Raw genomic sequence first — 17,349 nt, forward strand, 5'->3', positions numbered from 1 at the left:
GCGTTGACAGATAGTGACAGGGAGTGATTGATGGGTGGTTAGGGGGTGATTGGGTGCAAACAGTGGTCTGGGGGGTGGGCAGGGGGGTCTGAGGGGTGCTGTGGGCGATCAGGGGGGGGGGGGGTGGGGAGATCAGTGTGCTTGGGTGCAGACTAGGGTGACTGCAGCCTGCCCTGGTGGTCCCTCGGACACTGGGACCACCAGGGCAGGAGGCAGCCTGTATAATAGGCTTTGTATACATTACAAAGCCTATTATACACTTTGTCAGCGGCGATCGGGCAGCTAGTAACCCGCCGGCGCTTCCGAACGGCCGGCGGGTTACAGCGCAAGGGGGGCGGAGCCTGTCACCGGCGGCTGATCGCGTCCCGAATGACGCGATCGCCGCATAACCACGCCCGCTGCCGCCGATGGGCGTATTGTGGTCGTTTGGGCCCAGCCCTTGCCGCCGCCAATCGGGTGGGGGTGGTCCTTAAGTGGTTAAGGTGGATTTGCTATAAACCGTTAGTCGGCAGGTTTTTAAATGTGTATTATTTTTTTTCCTTTGAAACTTTAAAATCGATTTTCGCAAAAACTATAAGGTCTTTTTGAAAAAAAGTTTTCCTCTTGTAGCCACTGGGGGCCCCTACAGGCTCTGGGGCAATTGCCTCCTTTGCCTCTATGGTAGTGCCGGCCCTGGCTATAATGATTCCTGAGCAAAGCCAAACTGAATGCTCAGTCGGGGATTTTACCAGGGCTGATAACAAGCAGGCTGAGCAGTGAAGGATGAAGCAGAGAGCAGGGTAGAATACATGAGGGTGCTTCGTCTCTGGTTCACTTTAAAGCTAATTAAAAAAAAAAAAACTTAGCAGAAAATGTGCTGAACCACCATTTCATGCAGTTATATCCAATTTATGTTGTTTAGCAGTTAACATTTTCATTGTATTTCAGTTAAGATCTGTCAAACTTAAAGCAATATGCCTATCAAAATCTTTGTTTTGAATAGATTGTGGAGCTATCTGCTTCCCATGTATGATATGTCAGTTTAGACTGGGAAGTTGTTGTTCTGCATCCTGAACAGTCCAAAGTTTAAAACAATCTACTTTTAATTTTCCTTTCTAGGATATTTGCCATACAGAGGAGATTGGGTGAAAGCAGAGTACTTTATTAATCCAAGTACATGGAATAGCGAGGCATGCTCTTTAAAGCCACTGAGGTGTAAGCGGGTAGACAATGTAAGCTTTTCTTTCCCCTTCTTGCTACTGTTACATGTGAGCTATGAATATAGCATTTTTATGTTGCTATTTTGATTGTTTTGCTTGTAAAAAGTACACATGGAGCATATGTACACAAAAAAAGCATACTGACCTTTTTGGACATCAGAGGGAGGACACTCTTCAGAAGAAGGACCAGTGCAGACCAGTACTTTATTTTTGTTTCCAACACCCAGCTGAACAGGTGGAAGATGTTATCAGAACACTACACCACAAAGCTGGAATTGTAACTACTAGCTAGAGATGAAAATAAAAGAATACAAATGGCTCATAAAAGCTTCCTCCTTGTCCTCATAGTTACACGTGACCTATGGTCCAACATAGGAAGGCTTACTCTGCTGGTCAGGTTGTCTTCTTATGCCTTACAGTGTAATTTACTTACTCTGAGACTAAGTTTATAGTAGGCTTTTGCGATGTAACGGGAATTGTAACGCACAGAATCACACTACAATTGTAATATTATGTGATGCCCAGAGTGCATCCCATGTGATGTGATCCAACGGACTACAGTATCCCAATGCAGTGCATTACCACTAATTGCAGCTTTAGCAGTGGCTGTGAAGCATACTTTTCATTGATTGTATGCTTCACTGTATGTAACGCAACATGGGCATAATGTGCCATGTGACTTTTCCTCTCTTTGCATTTCTATTTTTACAGGGAACACAACGCAGTTCCCACTGTGAACTTAGCCTCATGGGCATACATGGCTCGTTTAATGCGCCGGATCGAGCCAGCGCATCCCCGCTCGTCCGGGCTAAAGTATGACAACATGCTGTTTTTACAGACATTCTTTGTGGTCCTCGGAGGATAATCCTTTTAATGCATTTGAATCTGGCAGATAGCTACAAGTAAAGCCTGGTACAAACACATCCAATTCTGATTGGCCAATGATTGGGCAATTTTACCACCTCCATGAAGTATGAGGGGCAACAGATTTTAAATACTGTAAACAGATTTGGCAGATTCTCATACTACATGGAAGTGATAAAAGTTGGCCAATTATTGGTCAATCAGAATTGAATGTGTGTATTAGGCTTTAGAGTGCAGAAAAATATGGCATCCTCTCTGAATATTGTTGTACATAATGCATCTACTGTATAATGTATGTATATTGTGACGTGCTATATCATAGAAAGTCCAGGTTGGTGTTCTCTCTGGTTGCGTTGGAAAGGCAGTGTGCTTTAGCATTTCCAGGCATTCATCTTATCCCATATTCTGCCTTCACTTATTTTCCTGTTAGCAGCTGACTCATAGCTTCAGCTGATATCATCCTCCTACAGCTTCCCGATTGGACACTACAAATCAGCAGCTCAATCATCCTTCTGCTTTGTAATTAGTCTTCATTGAGGTTAGTGGGTGGCCAAATGAACATAACTCCCCCACCATTACAGTTTAGCCTCCAGACTTGCGGACTGTGTTTGAGAAGATGGCTACCTTATATTCATCTAGTTTACACCATGGTTATGTTATCTCTTGATAACTCTTGTATTATATAGGAAATAACTGTATTAATCCTCTGTTCCTCCATCAGCACTTCTGTGCCTAGATAAGAAACCATGTCTGAAGGTGCGTACACAAATACAATTTTTTTAATTGGCCAATTTCACTACTACCATGTAGTATGAGAGTTTCCCTATACAATCTGTTCGTAGTATTCAACATATGTTGGCGCTCATATTACATGAAAGCAGTACAATTGGATAGTCATTGGCCGATCAAAATTGGATGTGTGTATGCGCCTTTAAGGTGCCAACTAACATTATAATCTTCTGCAAAGAATCTCCCAAGCAATCTGATAAATGCAAATGGATTTGATGAAAATAAACCTCATTGATGTCCGAAATTGGCTGTGAATGATTCTAAATGACATTTTAGACGATTGTATTGTATTTTATAATCGATTGTGATGGATAAGAAGTACAGAGTGGTTTGTTGATGGTGAAATAATCAGTGTTTTGTATTTTCCGTTTGCATTTAAACGATCGCCTTTGGAGATTCTTCACTGAAAATTACCATTATTGGTCATCTTGGAGAAGATTGATGTCTCTCTTCTCCATTTATCAGACCAAATTGTGTATGTCAGTCCATATATTTTGTTTTTTTGTGAATTGACACCATTTAAGATATATCGGCATCTCAACTCCTATCACTCTCATATTGTCAGCAATATGTTTAATATGTATTCACAGAGCTCACATACACATCATGTGATAAATAAAATTGGCTAGTTCACCTCCTCGTATATAAAATAAAATGCAGTCCTCTCTTTTATCCCCCTATATATTCCTGGTGGTTTTGGTCACCCCGAGCTGCTTGGTTACTCTGTTGTACTGGTCCAAGCCCTATCCCATACAGCCATATAAATCCCTGCCATGTACTGATGAGGGCCAAAAGTCCGAAACAGGCTGTCTACATTTGAGGTTGCTGTGGCTGTGTTATATTTAAAGCTATAGGCTTGCTTTACACCAGCGGTTCTGGATGCTTGCCTTGCCTATAGGGCGAAAATTAACCATTTGCATATTCAGCAGTGGTGCATTGTGGGTAACCACAAATGTTCACTTATAGCTGAATTATTGAAAATTTCCTTCTGTTTTTAAGAAGGCAAATTTCACCAAGCTTTGCCTATTAGTAGGAGGGCTTTTCGGTCTCTCTTATCCCCCTATACATTCCAGGTGGTTTGGGTCACCCCGAGCTGCTTGGTTACTCTTATGCTGAGCCGCTGGCTCGATTCCAGCGCGTCCCCGCTCGTCCTCGCAGGTGCGTGGATCGATTCCCGCTCGTCCCTGCGGGCAGTTCCTGATCAGCCGCTCGTTTCTTCCATTATCCGCCCGCGGGGATCGAGCGCGGAATCGATCCGCCACAGTGATCGGACAGGTTGAATATTATCAATCGAGCCATCAGCGGCTCGATTGATAACTATCGCGCCGTGTATGCCCAGCATTAGTCCTCGAGAGGTGGCGCTCACGGCTAGTAGTCCACTCGAATGGAATTAATGTCTCACAAATACAGCATCACCTCAATAGATGTTAATCTCTCAAACTCCTCTCCATAAGAATCAGTTTAATGGGACACCCTCCACCACACCCTTTAGTGACACACTCACCATGTGTCGTGACCCTTAATAAGGTCAGACTGCGCCTTAGGACTGTTCCCGGGTCGTCCCCCACCACTCTGGCAAATGTCTTTAAATCTTCCCCTCAATGATAGTAATTGCTTGTCAACTTCAATAAAAAAACAAAACCTTACGTAGCGTAATACTGCTAAAATATTTATTAATATAAAATAGTTGCACATTCACAAATTCCTGTCTTCAACAATCGCGCAGAGTAATTTGTATGGGCTCCTCACCACGTGTCAGCCAACCGGAAGGCTCCATGTGTTCCTCCTATTTGGGTCCTCCCCCACCCCCGTTGCGCGTGCCAGGTCGGTCCACTGTATCTCCAGGAGAGGATTACCACCACCGCTCAAACGCATCCACGCTTACCAATCTCACTTCCGCGTCTTAGGGCGGAGCCTAAGACGCAGAAGTGAGATTGGCAAGCATGGATTGAAGTGATGCTGTATTAGTGGGACATTGAATCCATTGGAGTGGACAACTAACCATGAGCACCACCTCTTGAAGACTGTATAATAAATATGTTCCCTGCCTTAATGATCAGATTTGCCACCAATTGCTTTTGGATGTTAATGGTCGGCAGAGATGGCCGGCAGAGATGGCCAGTAGAGATTGCAAATAGTCCTATCAAGAATGGCAGGAAGTGCATTTGATTGGACAAGTTCCAAGTTACTAACAATTTATACAAAATTTGGTGCATACACGCATCCAATTTTACTTGGGCAATCACTGACCAATTATTCCACCACCATGCAACAGATGTTTAATACTTTAATACAGATTGAGTAGGTAAGCTAACTTACTACATGGAAGTGGTAAAATATCTGCCAATCAAAATTGGATGTCGGTACTAGGCTTTATGGTCAGTGAGTTGTTAACCTTTTGGGTGACCGGTGATAGTAAATCCTACGCCGCGCTTGTGGCTGTTCCAGCCTGATGTGGCGTAGGCTCTATGCCACCCGCCGTTTCCGCTCCAGACGCGATAGTGCGCACCTGAGAAGATTAAGCTGTCGCATATGGCTGCTGATCACGTGATCACTACGATCGCCAGCGGATTGTAGTGATCCCTGTTACTGATGCGGGGGGGGAGATGAGGATCCACTCACCTTCATTCCGTTCCCCCGGCGATCGGCGCTCCCCTCTGCTCTGGCCGGCATCGTTTCTCGCTCCGACGTCAGTGTCTGGTCCCGGCTTGATGATGTCATCAAGCCGCGACCCGGAATTGAGCAGCAGTATGAGCAGGGATGCAGGTGAGAGCGAAGGGGTCTACTGCGGCTCATTGCTGGAGCCTGGGAGGTGAGTAAATGCTGATGGCTAAAGGGGGGGATATCTGGCCCAGGAAGCAACACTGGGGTCCAGCTGCCTGACACCCCCCCCCCCTCATGCAAATTCACCTGGTCCTTAACCTCCCTGGCGTTCTATTAAAATCGCCAGGGAGGCTGCGGGAGGGTTTTTTTTTTTTTATTAAAAAAAAACTATTTCATGCAGCCAACTGAAAGTTGGCTGCATGAAAGCCCACTAGAGGGCGCTCCTGAAGCATAATTCCGATCGCCTCCGGCAATCAGAATTAACAAGGGATGCCGCAATGAGCAGCCTCCCTTGTTTTGCTTACCTCGTCGCCATAGCGACGAGCGGAGTGACGTCATGGACGTCAGCTGACGTCAGCCGCCTCCGATCCAGCCCTTAGCGCTGGCCGGAACTATTTGTTCCGGCTGCGCAGGGCTCGGGCGGCTGGGGGGACCCTCTTTCGCCGCTGCTCGCGGCGGATCGCCGCAGAGCGGCGGCGATCAGGCAGCACACGCGGCTGGCAAAGTGCCGGCTGCGTGTGCTGCTTTTTATTTGGTAAGAATCGGCCCAGCAGGGCCTGAGCGGCGACCTCCGGCGGTAATGGACGTGTATACTCGTCCATACCGCCAAGGAGGTTAAGGGGGGTTAGGCAGCTGGTTCCCAAATGGTTAATTTTTCCAGCTTGCATTCAACCATAATGCAGCTTGGAAATGGGCGAATTGAATGTACTTTCTGCCCTTTCTGGCTCCTGAAAATGCAATTTTCATTACATTTGTGGCTGGAAACACAAGCATATTATTGACCATCTCTAATGGCTGGCCTCAAACATCTTGTGCTCTGCATCTTTCAGAAATGCTTACATTTACTCTCTTCTTATGCATGCAGGTAAAAATTACAGCTTTCTATGGGACAACTGGTGTAATTGATGAAAGTATTTTCTTTACAATGACCTCACTAATACTTCCTGAAGGCTATAAACCTCAACGCTACGATGTGGTGAATGCAGTTGTATTGGAAAGCAGCCAGTCATGTTATGTCTGGAGAGCCCTGTGCATTGCACCAGCTAACAAAGATGGGTAATAGTGTCACACTTATTTTGTAACACCCAAAAATTGAGAATTTTCGTGTACCAGTTCCCTCTCAGTATCTTTAATGCCCTGATACACTGAAGAACCCTATCTATCTATCTATCTATCTTTCTCTAATTGTCATCCGGGACAACCCGAGATCCGGTCCCGCCCAGGATCTGGGGAAACACCAAATCAAGAAGTTTAAAAGCCCCCGCCCTCCCTCAATCCTCAGTTCATCTGTGTTTCCGCAGCGGAAACACCTGTTGGAAGCAAGCTCCGTTAGTTTGTTATTTTTGTATTACTCACCAGAGGGTGTTTTATTGGAAGCAGAGGGACGGGCAGTGGAAAGCGCTTGCGGAGGTGGGTGCTCAACTGCAATCCCTTCTGCGCATAGAAGGCAGCGACCGAGTGGTGTTTGGAGGTCGGCGTGCCTTTCCTCTCCTCGCCTGACGCCGGCTCTGCAAGGCGTATCCGGCGTCGGGCTTCGGCAACTTCCGCGATGACGTCAGGCGCAAGGGAGGCGGAGCGCGCACTGACGTCAGGTGACCACTAGAGGGGAGGATCACGGGGAACCAGGAAGGGAAAAACAGCGTGTTCCTGGCGTCTCCCCGAGCGTTCTGTAGGAGAGGAAGCATGTCGCATCAGCAGCCGCAGCCGCCACAACAGCAGCAGCAATCGGAGGTGGCAGTACCGGCAGCCAAGTCCTCCTCACAGACGCAGCCATCCGGGTCAGGGGTGGTAAGTCCTCCAGTGGAGGGTGATGTGTTTCGTATGCATATCTATATCACCTTGGATGACTTTTCAGTTATATGCCTGTTTCTTTGTATGTTTTATTTCAGGCAAAGACTGATCCTAAATCTAATGTTCCGCCCAAGTATAAGAGATGTGGGTTGTGTAACACTAAGATCCCTCCGGATGCCCCTAGAAATGTTTGCCAGGCGTGCACAGACTCTATTGTGGCATCAGAGACCTCTAACTTGTTGAAGGGAGTCATGGAGGTAGTCAATAAGAATATGCAGGAAACCTTAGATAAATTTAAGGAATCCTTTGTTCCTCCCCCCTCTGATCCCCTGCCAGGCCCTTCTACTATACCCTCTGGGGTTGGGTTACAGCCCACATCCGTTGTGGATATTTTGGGGGCTGAGGAGGAAGAAGAAGAGGAGGAGAGGGAGGATGGTTCGGGGTCAGTCTCTTTAGAGGAGGGGGAGCAACCCGGTTCCGGGGATTCGGGGAAAGAGGATTTAGTAAGAGCTCCTAGATTTCTCTTTTCTCCTGAGGAATCTTCCGAACTATTAAAGGCTGTATACTCCACGGAACAGATCAAAGAGGCGGTTCCAGAGATTACACCTCAGGATCAGGTATACTCAGGTCTGGGCCAGGCTACAGGGAGAGTATTCCCCATTCATAGAACTCTGCAGGAAATTATTATCTCCCAATGGCAGAACCCAGAAAAACCTTTATTTATACCCAAATCATCTAAAAGAAAGTTTCCTTTTTCTCAATCAGAGATTGATAAATGGACGAAATGTCCTAAGCTAGATGCCTCCTTATCTAAATACTCCAAAGATTCCGATTTATCGTTTGAGGATTCGGGTGTCCTCAAGGATGTAATGGACAAGAAGGTAGATTCCCTACTTAAAAAGGCCTGGGAATCAGCAGCCTTTGGCTTCATTCCAGGTATTTCAGCCACTTGCATTTCGCGCAATTTGAAAATTTGGATGGATAACCTCATTGAGCAAATCTCTAAGGGGGTTCCTCTTAAAGATTATGCAGCCTCTTTGCCGGTGGTGCTTAAGGCGGTGGCCTTTTTGGCCGACGCAGTCACGGAACTCATTCGAGTTTCTGCGCGTACCACAGCATTAATTAACTCGGCTCGGCGGGCAATATGGCTGAAAACCTGGGAGGGGGACCAGACATCCAGAAATAGACTCTGTTCTATACCTTTCGAGGGTAATCTTTTATTTGGATCAGGTCTGGAGGATATTTTAGCCCGTTCGGCAGAGAAAGGGAAACAATTCCCTAATAAAAAGAGGAATCTCAGGCCTAAAAGACCTTTTGTTCCTAAGAAACAGGGAGAGGAGCAGGTAAGAAATAGGAATGTGCAGAGGAAATGGTCCTTTCCTAAAGGAAAGGGAAAAGGAGGGTTTGTCCTTGGTAGGACAAATCCTCCCAAGCAGAATAAATGACGTTTTACCAGTAGGGGGAAGGCTGATTTATTTTCGGTTAGAATGGGAGAAGCTAAATCCCAATCCTTTTGTTTTTCGTATTATAAAAGAAGGCTACCGTCTTCAGATTTCAGTCGAACCCCCGCGGAGGAGATTTGTAAATTCATTCCCAAGGGACCCGGAAAAAGCCGGGGGCCTGGAAAGGGAAATTCGAAAACTTCGGGAAAAAAGAGTTATCATTCCAGTTCCACAGGAAGAGAAATTCCAGGGGTACTACTCCCATGTCTTTCTGGTGAAGAAAGCCAGCGGAGATTTTCGATTTATTCTGAATCTAAAATCTCTCAATCCTTTTCTGATTTACAAGAAATTCAGGATGGAGAGTATTTATTCAGTGAGGGGTCTATTGCAGGGGAAAGAATTCTTCGTCTCAATAGACCTCCAGGACGCCTACCTGCACATTCCGATTTTTTGCAGACATCAGAAGTATCTAAGGTTTGCAATTCGAACTCCCTCCCATGTTCAACACTTTCAGTTTCAGGCACTCCCATTTGGCATAGCATCAGCCCCTCGAGTATTCACAAAGGTCCTGGCAGAGATTATGAAGGAATTAAGGATCCAGGGAATCTCGATAGTCCCATATCTAGACGATCTTTTGGTTTTTGCGGAGACAATAGATCTGGTGTGTTCACACCGGGACATTGTTATCAGGACTCTGACTCAGGCTGGATGGATTGTCAATTTCGACAAGTCGGCGCTCCAGCCGGTTCAGCAGATTACGTTTCTGGGCTACAAAATAGATTCGATCGAAAGAAAGATCTTTCTCCCTCCAGAGAAAGTCCTGAAAATCCAATCGGAGGTAAATTCTCTGATGGTTCAGGAGAGATCTTCTCTTCGCCACATCATGAGAGTCCTCGGTCTATTTTCAGCGTCGATCCCTGCAGTGACGTGGGCTCAGTCTCACGGCAGAGTGCTACAATCCCTGTTACTTTCCAATTGGGACAAATCAGAGGATTCCCTGGATCTACTCATTCCTATTCCCGACTCAGTGAAATCCAGCCTACTCTGGTGGTTGGACAATCACAATCTCACCGAGGGTCGATTCTGGAGACAGATAGATCCAGTAAAGATCTTTACGGATGCAAGTTCTTGGGGTTGGGGCGCAACAGCCAGGGGGAATCATGCTCAGGGGAGTTGGCCTCAGGCGGTCAGCAGAAAATCATCCAATTTCAGAGAGTTGATGGCAGTTCAGAAGGCCCTTCTTTCATTCCAGTCGCTTATACAGGGGAATCATGTCCTAGTATTTTCAGACAACGTCACAACTGTGGCTTATCTGGCAAAACAGGGGGGAACGAGGTCAGTCGATCTCATGGCTCTCTGTTCAGAGATTCTGACCTGGGCAGAACCTCGCGTTCTGTCCTTATCAGCGATCCACATAAAGGGGTCTCTCAATGTGGAGGCGGACTTTTTAAGCCGCCAGCAAGTAAACCAGGCCGAATGGGAACTCCATCCAGAAGTTTTTCAGAGGCTGGTGGAGAAATTCGGTGTACCAGAGATAGATCTTTTCGCATCCCCAAAGAATGCGAAGGTGGAAAGATTTTTCTCCCTTCACAGAAGCAGCAAGTCTCTGGGATTGGATGCGCTGAATCTTCCTTGGGGGTTTGTTCTGGGGTATGCCTTCCCTCCCACAGTCTTAATTCCTCAAGCTCTTCTAAAACTTCAAAGAGAAGGGGGGAGCCTAATTCTGATAGCACCCCAATGGCCAAAAAGGCCTTGGTATGCGACATTATTGAAAATGACAACACAACCTCCATGGCCCCTCCCACTCCGTCCGGATCTATTGATCCAGGGACCTCTAATCCATCCCAATCCAGATTTGTTCAAACTGGCAGCCTGGATCCTGAGAGGGTAATCTTAAGACAGAAGGGCCTGTCAGAAAAAGTTATCGAGACTCTAATGAAATGTAGGAAGCCTGTAACTCAAAGCATTTATCGCAAAGTCTGGAGGGTCTATTTAGCATGGTGTGAAGCTAAAGCGAGGCATCAGCATTTAACCAGTTCAGTACTGGAGTTTCTCCAGGACGGTTTTGAAATGAAGTTAGCTCCCAGCACTCTCAAGGTCCAGTGCTCGGCCCTATCCATATTGTTAGATAGACATTTGGCGCAGGAGGAGTTAGTAAAGAACTTTTTCAAAGCTTTACAGAGGTCAACTCCAGCCAAGTCAAAAATTTTTCCTCAATGGGATCTGTCTTTAGTACTGAACAGACTGACAGTAGATCCTTTTGAACCCATAGAGAAGATTGATATAAAATTTCTAACACTGAAATTGGCTTTTTTGATTGCTATAACGTCGGCAAGACGTTTAGGTGATCTTCAGGCATTATCCATCAAGGATCCATTCCTCATTATTTGTCCTGATAGTGTAAGACTCAGGTTAGACCCTTCTTATTTGCCTAAGGTAACATCGGAATTCCATAGGTCTCAGGAGATCATTCTTCCCTCATTTTGTGATAGGCCAGCGGGGGTTAAAGAGGAATCTTTTCACTGTCTGGACGTTAGGAGATCTTTATTAGTTTATCTTTCTAGATCTAGAGACTTTAGGAAATCCAGTAGTCTATTGGTCCTATTTTCAGGGAAGAATACAGGTCAGCAGGCGTCCAGACAAACAATCGCTAGATGGATCAGACAAACCATTACCTTAGCATATGAGAGTAGTGATAGTCCCGTTCCTAGTAACATTAAAGCTCACTCAACTCGCTCTTTATCCACATCATGGGCGGAGAGGGCAGGAGCCACCATTCACCAGATTTGTCAAGCGGCAACATGGTCAAATGCATCTACCTTTATCAAGCATTACAGAGTGGATGTTTTATCACAACAAGACCAGTCGTTTGGCAGAAAGGTGCTTCAGGCGGTGGTCCCTCCCTAAGGTGAGTCTTTAGTAAAGACTTCTTGTCTATCTCTCGGGTTGTCCCGGATGACAATTAGAGAAAGACTCCGATTAGACCTACCGGTAATGGAGTTTCTGATTGTCATCCGGGACAAACATCTATAACCCTTCCCTTTCCTATCCGGCACCTTTCTGCTATTTAGGAGCATAGGGAATCTTTAGGCACTAGGGGTGTCTAGTTCTTCCTTCACCTTGGTGTTTCTAGGCTACTTACTTTCAGACGCACTGAGGATTGAGGGAGGGCGGGGGCTTTTAAACTTCTTGATTTGGTGTTTCCCCAGATCCTGGGCGGGACCGGATCTCGGGTTGTCCCGGATGACAATCAGAAACTCCATTACCGGTAGGTCTAATCGGAGTCTATCTATCTATCTATCTATCTATCTATCGTAGTTTTATACACACCCACTTCCACACAGTCTAAAATAAAAATATTCTTGCAATTTGGCTCTATTATAAAGTTGAAACTAATTTTGAGAGACCTGAACTGTACTCAACTTTTTGTAGAGGTTGTGTTAAAAATCTATTCGTCTTAGGGCTGGCGCTGGCTGGTGTGTCTTAGGGCTGGCGCACACTACGGCCCGGTGCACACCAAAAACCGCTAGCAGATCTGCAAAATGCTAGCAGATTTTGAAACACTTTTTTTTATTTTTCTATGGCGTTTTGCGGATTGCTGCTGCGGTTTTCAGTATAGTAGATTTCATATATTGTTACAGTAAAGCTGTTACTGAACAGCTTCTGTAACAAAAACGCCTGCAAAACCGCTCTGAAGTGCCGTTTTTCAGAGCGGTTTGCGTTTTTCCTATACTTAATATTGAGGCAAAAACGCACCCGCAATCCAAAAAATGCCTCACCCCGGCATTTTTCGTTTCTGCAAAACGCCTCCTGCTCTGGTGTGAACCACCCCATTGAGATACATTGACCAAGCGGATCCGCAGCCGCAAGCGGCTGCAGAAACGCTGAAAATGCCGCTCGGTGTGCACCAGCCCTACAAGAGCTTTTTAAGGGCTAGTGATTTGCAAATCTCTTGCTAATACAATGCTATGGTCTTGATGTTTTTTTTTGTTTTATAAAATCCCATCGCTCAAGTGAGAACACACACAGCATTACATTAGCAAGAGCTGGTTGTGGAAGTGTTGCAATTATTTCATTGTGTTGGAATTTTTATTCAAATCAGACTATAAAGTTCACATTCTATGCATTGTACAATGCTTGGGAAATGTGGGCATAAAACGTGGCACACTCAGCACGTTTTATAACATGCACTATTTTGTTTCATAGCATGAAGCATTGCTATGTAATCACATACTCGTTCTCACATACATTATCATGTACAAAACATGAATAAAAAGTATAGCTGTATCCAGCTGTTTCAGCCTAAGTAACCTTCCTTCAAGCCTGCACAGCTTTTTATGTTTTAAATAAATAGTTCATTTTGGTAGTGCCGACCTCTTCTCATTACATTGAGAAAGGTATGGAATCTGCTTGGCAATGGATCCACTGGCACATTGCATCCTCTGTAAGGCCTGGTGCACACCAAAACCCGCTAGCAGATCCGCAAAATGCTAGCAGATTTTAAAACGCTTTTTCTTCTTTTTCTGTAGCGTTTCAGCTAGCGTTTTGCGGTTTTGTCTAGCGGTTTTGGTGTAGTAGATTTCCTGTATTGTTACAGTAAAGCTGTTACTGAACAGCTACTGTAACAAAAAACGCCTGGCAAACTGCTCTGAAGTGCCGTTTTTCAGAGCGGTTTGCATTTTTCCTATACTTAACATTGAGGTAGAAACGCATCCACAATCCAAAAAATGCCTCACCCAGGCATTTTTCGTTTCTGCAAAATGCCTCCCGCTCTGGTGTGCACCACCCCATTGAGATACATTGACCAAGCAGATCCGCAGCCGCAAGCGGATCTGAAAACGCCCAAAAAGCCGCTAGGTGTGCACCAGCCCTAAAAGTAGTCCAAGCCACAGGCACACAATGAGCATGCAGATCAGATGCTTTTATTCTGGTCTGACTCCACTGATAGCATGCTGCTTGTAGGTGTGCGATTCAAAAACTATGAAGACATTAAGCTCAGCATGATAGCCAGGCAACTGGCATTGATTATAAGGGAATAAAGGTAGAAACCTCCGTATTCCTTTCACTTCATGTTCCAAATGATAGACTATATAATCCAAGCTCATAGGAGAACACCCATAAATCTTTTGTTTGAGTCTCAGGGCTGGTGGACACCCGAGTGGTTCTGGAGCATTTTGAAAACTGCTTGGGTAATGCATTTCAATGGGCTGATGCACACCAGAGTGGTTCGTTTTTTCCACAAACGCAAACTCGGGGGCTGCAGCATTTTTTAGATTTCTGAGGCATTTCTGCCTCAATGTTAAAGTATAGTAAAGTGGAAAATCCTCTGAAAAACGCTAGATCAGAGCGGTTTTCCAGGCATTTTTGTTACAGTAGCTGTTCAGTAACAGCTTTACTGTAACAATATTTGTAATCTGCTACACAAAAATTATCCAAAAAACGCTAGGTATGTTCAGAAAACCTCTCTAAACATGCCTAGAATCACTTTGAAAATCGGCTTCAAAAACCTCTAGCGTTTTGCGGATCTGCTAGAGGTTTTTGGTGTGCACTGGCCCTTAGATGTTCTTTTTTTCAAAGATATCCTCCAGTTTTGTCCATGCAGTAGTAGCTGTCCTCTGTGGAAGCAGTCAATATTGGCGCATAGCCTGAACAGTAGTTTGGTGCCGCAATAGAACGTAATGTTAATTGCAGCTATGGCAGCAGCAGCAGCAACCGTATAACCTGATAATTTTAAGGTTACATAAAGCAAAGACAATGAACATAACAGTCTGGACTTTTGCAGGGATGGGACTGAGTACTTTCGAGAATAAGAGATTACAGGTTTTAATTTAGAATTTATTTTCAATGTACTTTTTCATGGTATTCACTTTGTCATATGGGTGATTGACACCTGCCTTTCTTGGATGTTATAGAGTCTTAACAAATGTTTTATTAAAAATAAAGTAAGTGATTCCTTTATGCTCATGTAGCTTGTCATCTGGTAACGATGCAGACAGCCTGTACTCTGCTGCGCTGATGATGAATAAAGGAGGGTTGGAGGTTTCCAGGATGACTAACTTTGGAGTGATCAAACAAGGAGAGAGTAAAACCCTGCAAGTCTGCATAGAGTATGTAGTAAGCCTTCTTTCTTGTATGAAACTGTACATGAATCTGTTATTCAAAAAAACACATTTATGTAAATTTTATTGCATGTATCGTAGTTCTTAGCAATTGTAAACATACATGGTAGTACTTACAATAAGGATAATGCTCATACAGTTAAATAAAATCCAGTTATAAAAATGCATACAAGGTGCATATAATTCTTACATGATCGTGCTTTCTAAGACATGACTAACAGCCCTAGTCTCATTAATCACTGCATCCTATGAGCATTGATACCTTACATAGTCAAAGTCAACGTCTGTTGTGAGTAAACAGATTCTATATGCATTATTTTTCAAACGGAGTAAAATAAAAAAAATTAAAGCAAGAACAATTAACAATTATGTAACTTATAATGAACTTGCAACTAAAGAGTATAAACAAAGTCAGTTGAATAAGAAAATATGCTCTCTAAAATCAGCAAAAGGATAGTGTGTCGGTCTCCCAATAGCACTATCATATTCTGGGGGTGGTTGTATCTCCTCTCCAGCCTGCCCAGGTTACATAATATTAAATGTTTCTTTCTACTAGTATGGTTTCTTCTGCATATTTTATTTATCCTCTCATACCACTCTTTGCAGGAAGGATTCTTACCACTTTTTCCAATATTTGGGTATAAGGCTCTTTGCTGCATTTAGAAGTTGTGGAATAACTTGTTTTTGTAGCTTTTAAAAGACATCTTAGAAGTTCTATGGAAAAGTATCTCCAGTGCAGTTTCTATGTTAAAATGCACCCAGGGTGAGGGTGTAAAAATTGCGCAGTATAGGTTAGCCAGGTCTAGTTGCACTTAGTATAGCGCCCCCCCCCAGTATAGGTAGCCAAGAATAAGTAGCCAGGCATAGGTGAGCCAGTATAGTTTCCCCCACTATAGGTTAGTCAGGTAGGTGCCTCCAGTATAGGTAGCCAGTATAGCTGCCCCCAGTATAGGTTAGATAGGCAGGCGCCCCCGGTATAAGTTAGATAGGTAGGTGCCCCAGTACAGGTTAGCTAGGTGGGTGCCTCTAATATAGGTAGCCAGAATAGTTGCCCCCAGCATAGGTTAGATAGGTAGGTGCCCCCAGTATAGGTTATTTAGGTAGGTGCCTGCAATATAGGTAGCCAGTATAGTTGCCACCTGTATAGGCTAGCTAGGTAGGTGCCCCCAATACAGGTTAGATAAGTGCCCCCAGTATAGGTTAGATTAGGTAGCTGCCCCCCAGTGTAGGTTAGATTAGGTAGCTGCCCCCCAGCGTAGGTTAGATTAGGTAGCTGCCCCCCAGCGTAGGTTAGATTAGGTAGCTGCCCCCCAGCGTAGGTTAGATTAGGTAGCTGCCCCCCAGCGTAGGTTAGATTAGGTAGCTGCCCCCCAGCGTAGGTTAGATTAGGTAGCTGCCCCCCAGCGTAGGTTAGATTAGGTAGCTGCCCCCCAGCGTAGGTTAGATTAGGTAGCTGCCCCCCAGCGTAGGTTAGATTAGGTAGCTGCCCCCCAGCGTAGGTTAGATTAGGTAGGTGCCCCCCTATAATGGAGGGGGGAGCCATAGCCGCGGGGAGGGCAGCCCGACCTCTCCCTCTCTCTCCTCACCCGTGCGCCCTCCTGCTCCCCCCCCAGATGCAGAGTAATGCGCAGGGAGCGCTGTATACAACATACCTCCCTGCATTCCAAGCGCTGCTCTCTCGCCGCCGGTCTCTTCCTCTCTGCCGCCTATACGATGATACACACGCTGCTTCCGGCTAAACAGGAAGCAGCGTGTGTATCATCGTATAGGCAGAGAGGAAGAGACCGGCGGCGAGAGAGAGCAGCGCTTGGAACGCAGGGAGGTATGTTGTATACAGCGCTCCCTGCGCATTACTCTGCAGTCTGGAGGGGGGAGCACGGTGGGCGGCCCTGGGAGAGGAGAGAGAGAGGGAGAGGTCGGGCTGCCCTCCCCGCGGCTCCAGCTCCCCCTTCCATTACAGCGCCCCTCTCCCAACAGCGCCCCGGGCGGCGGCACGGCCCAAGAAACGGGCCTGAGTATCTCCCAGGGATCTGTGAAGGTCAACAGATGTGACAACTTGGATTGTATTCAGCCTCCTTGCTGTTGGTTGTTAATCATTAGCCCATACCAGTGTGCAATAGTTTTAAACTTATCTGATAGGATCATTTTATATAGAACAGAAACTGTATGATCTGTGTTTCTCACTCTGTGTTAGTGAAGTTATTGGTCTAGGAGTCAAGTTGTAGACTTAAGGCTCATACACACATCAGACTATAGTCTTTGGAAACTGAAAGATCACAGACCAATCTTACCACCCTTCATGTAGTATGAGAGCCATACTCT

General features: G+C 45.4%; 1 protein-coding gene across 1 annotated transcript in view; it reads left to right on the plus strand.

Annotated features, from left to right (window-relative positions):
* Positions 1-17,349, plus strand: part of MOV10L1 (Mov10 like RNA helicase 1) — a 122,060-nt gene that overhangs the window by 31,741 nt on the left and 72,970 nt on the right. The window contains exons 4-6 of the mRNA XM_068276347.1: positions 1,099-1,211; positions 6,541-6,731; positions 14,878-15,015. Of these exons, the coding sequence (XP_068132448.1) occupies positions 1,099-1,211; positions 6,541-6,731; positions 14,878-15,015 (442 nt within the window). The remainder of the gene's footprint in view (positions 1-1,098; positions 1,212-6,540; positions 6,732-14,877; positions 15,016-17,349) is intronic.

This window comes from Hyperolius riggenbachi, chromosome 3 (assembly GCF_040937935.1).
Source record: "Hyperolius riggenbachi isolate aHypRig1 chromosome 3, aHypRig1.pri, whole genome shotgun sequence".
Taxonomy (NCBI): domain Eukaryota; kingdom Metazoa; phylum Chordata; class Amphibia; order Anura; family Hyperoliidae; genus Hyperolius; species Hyperolius riggenbachi.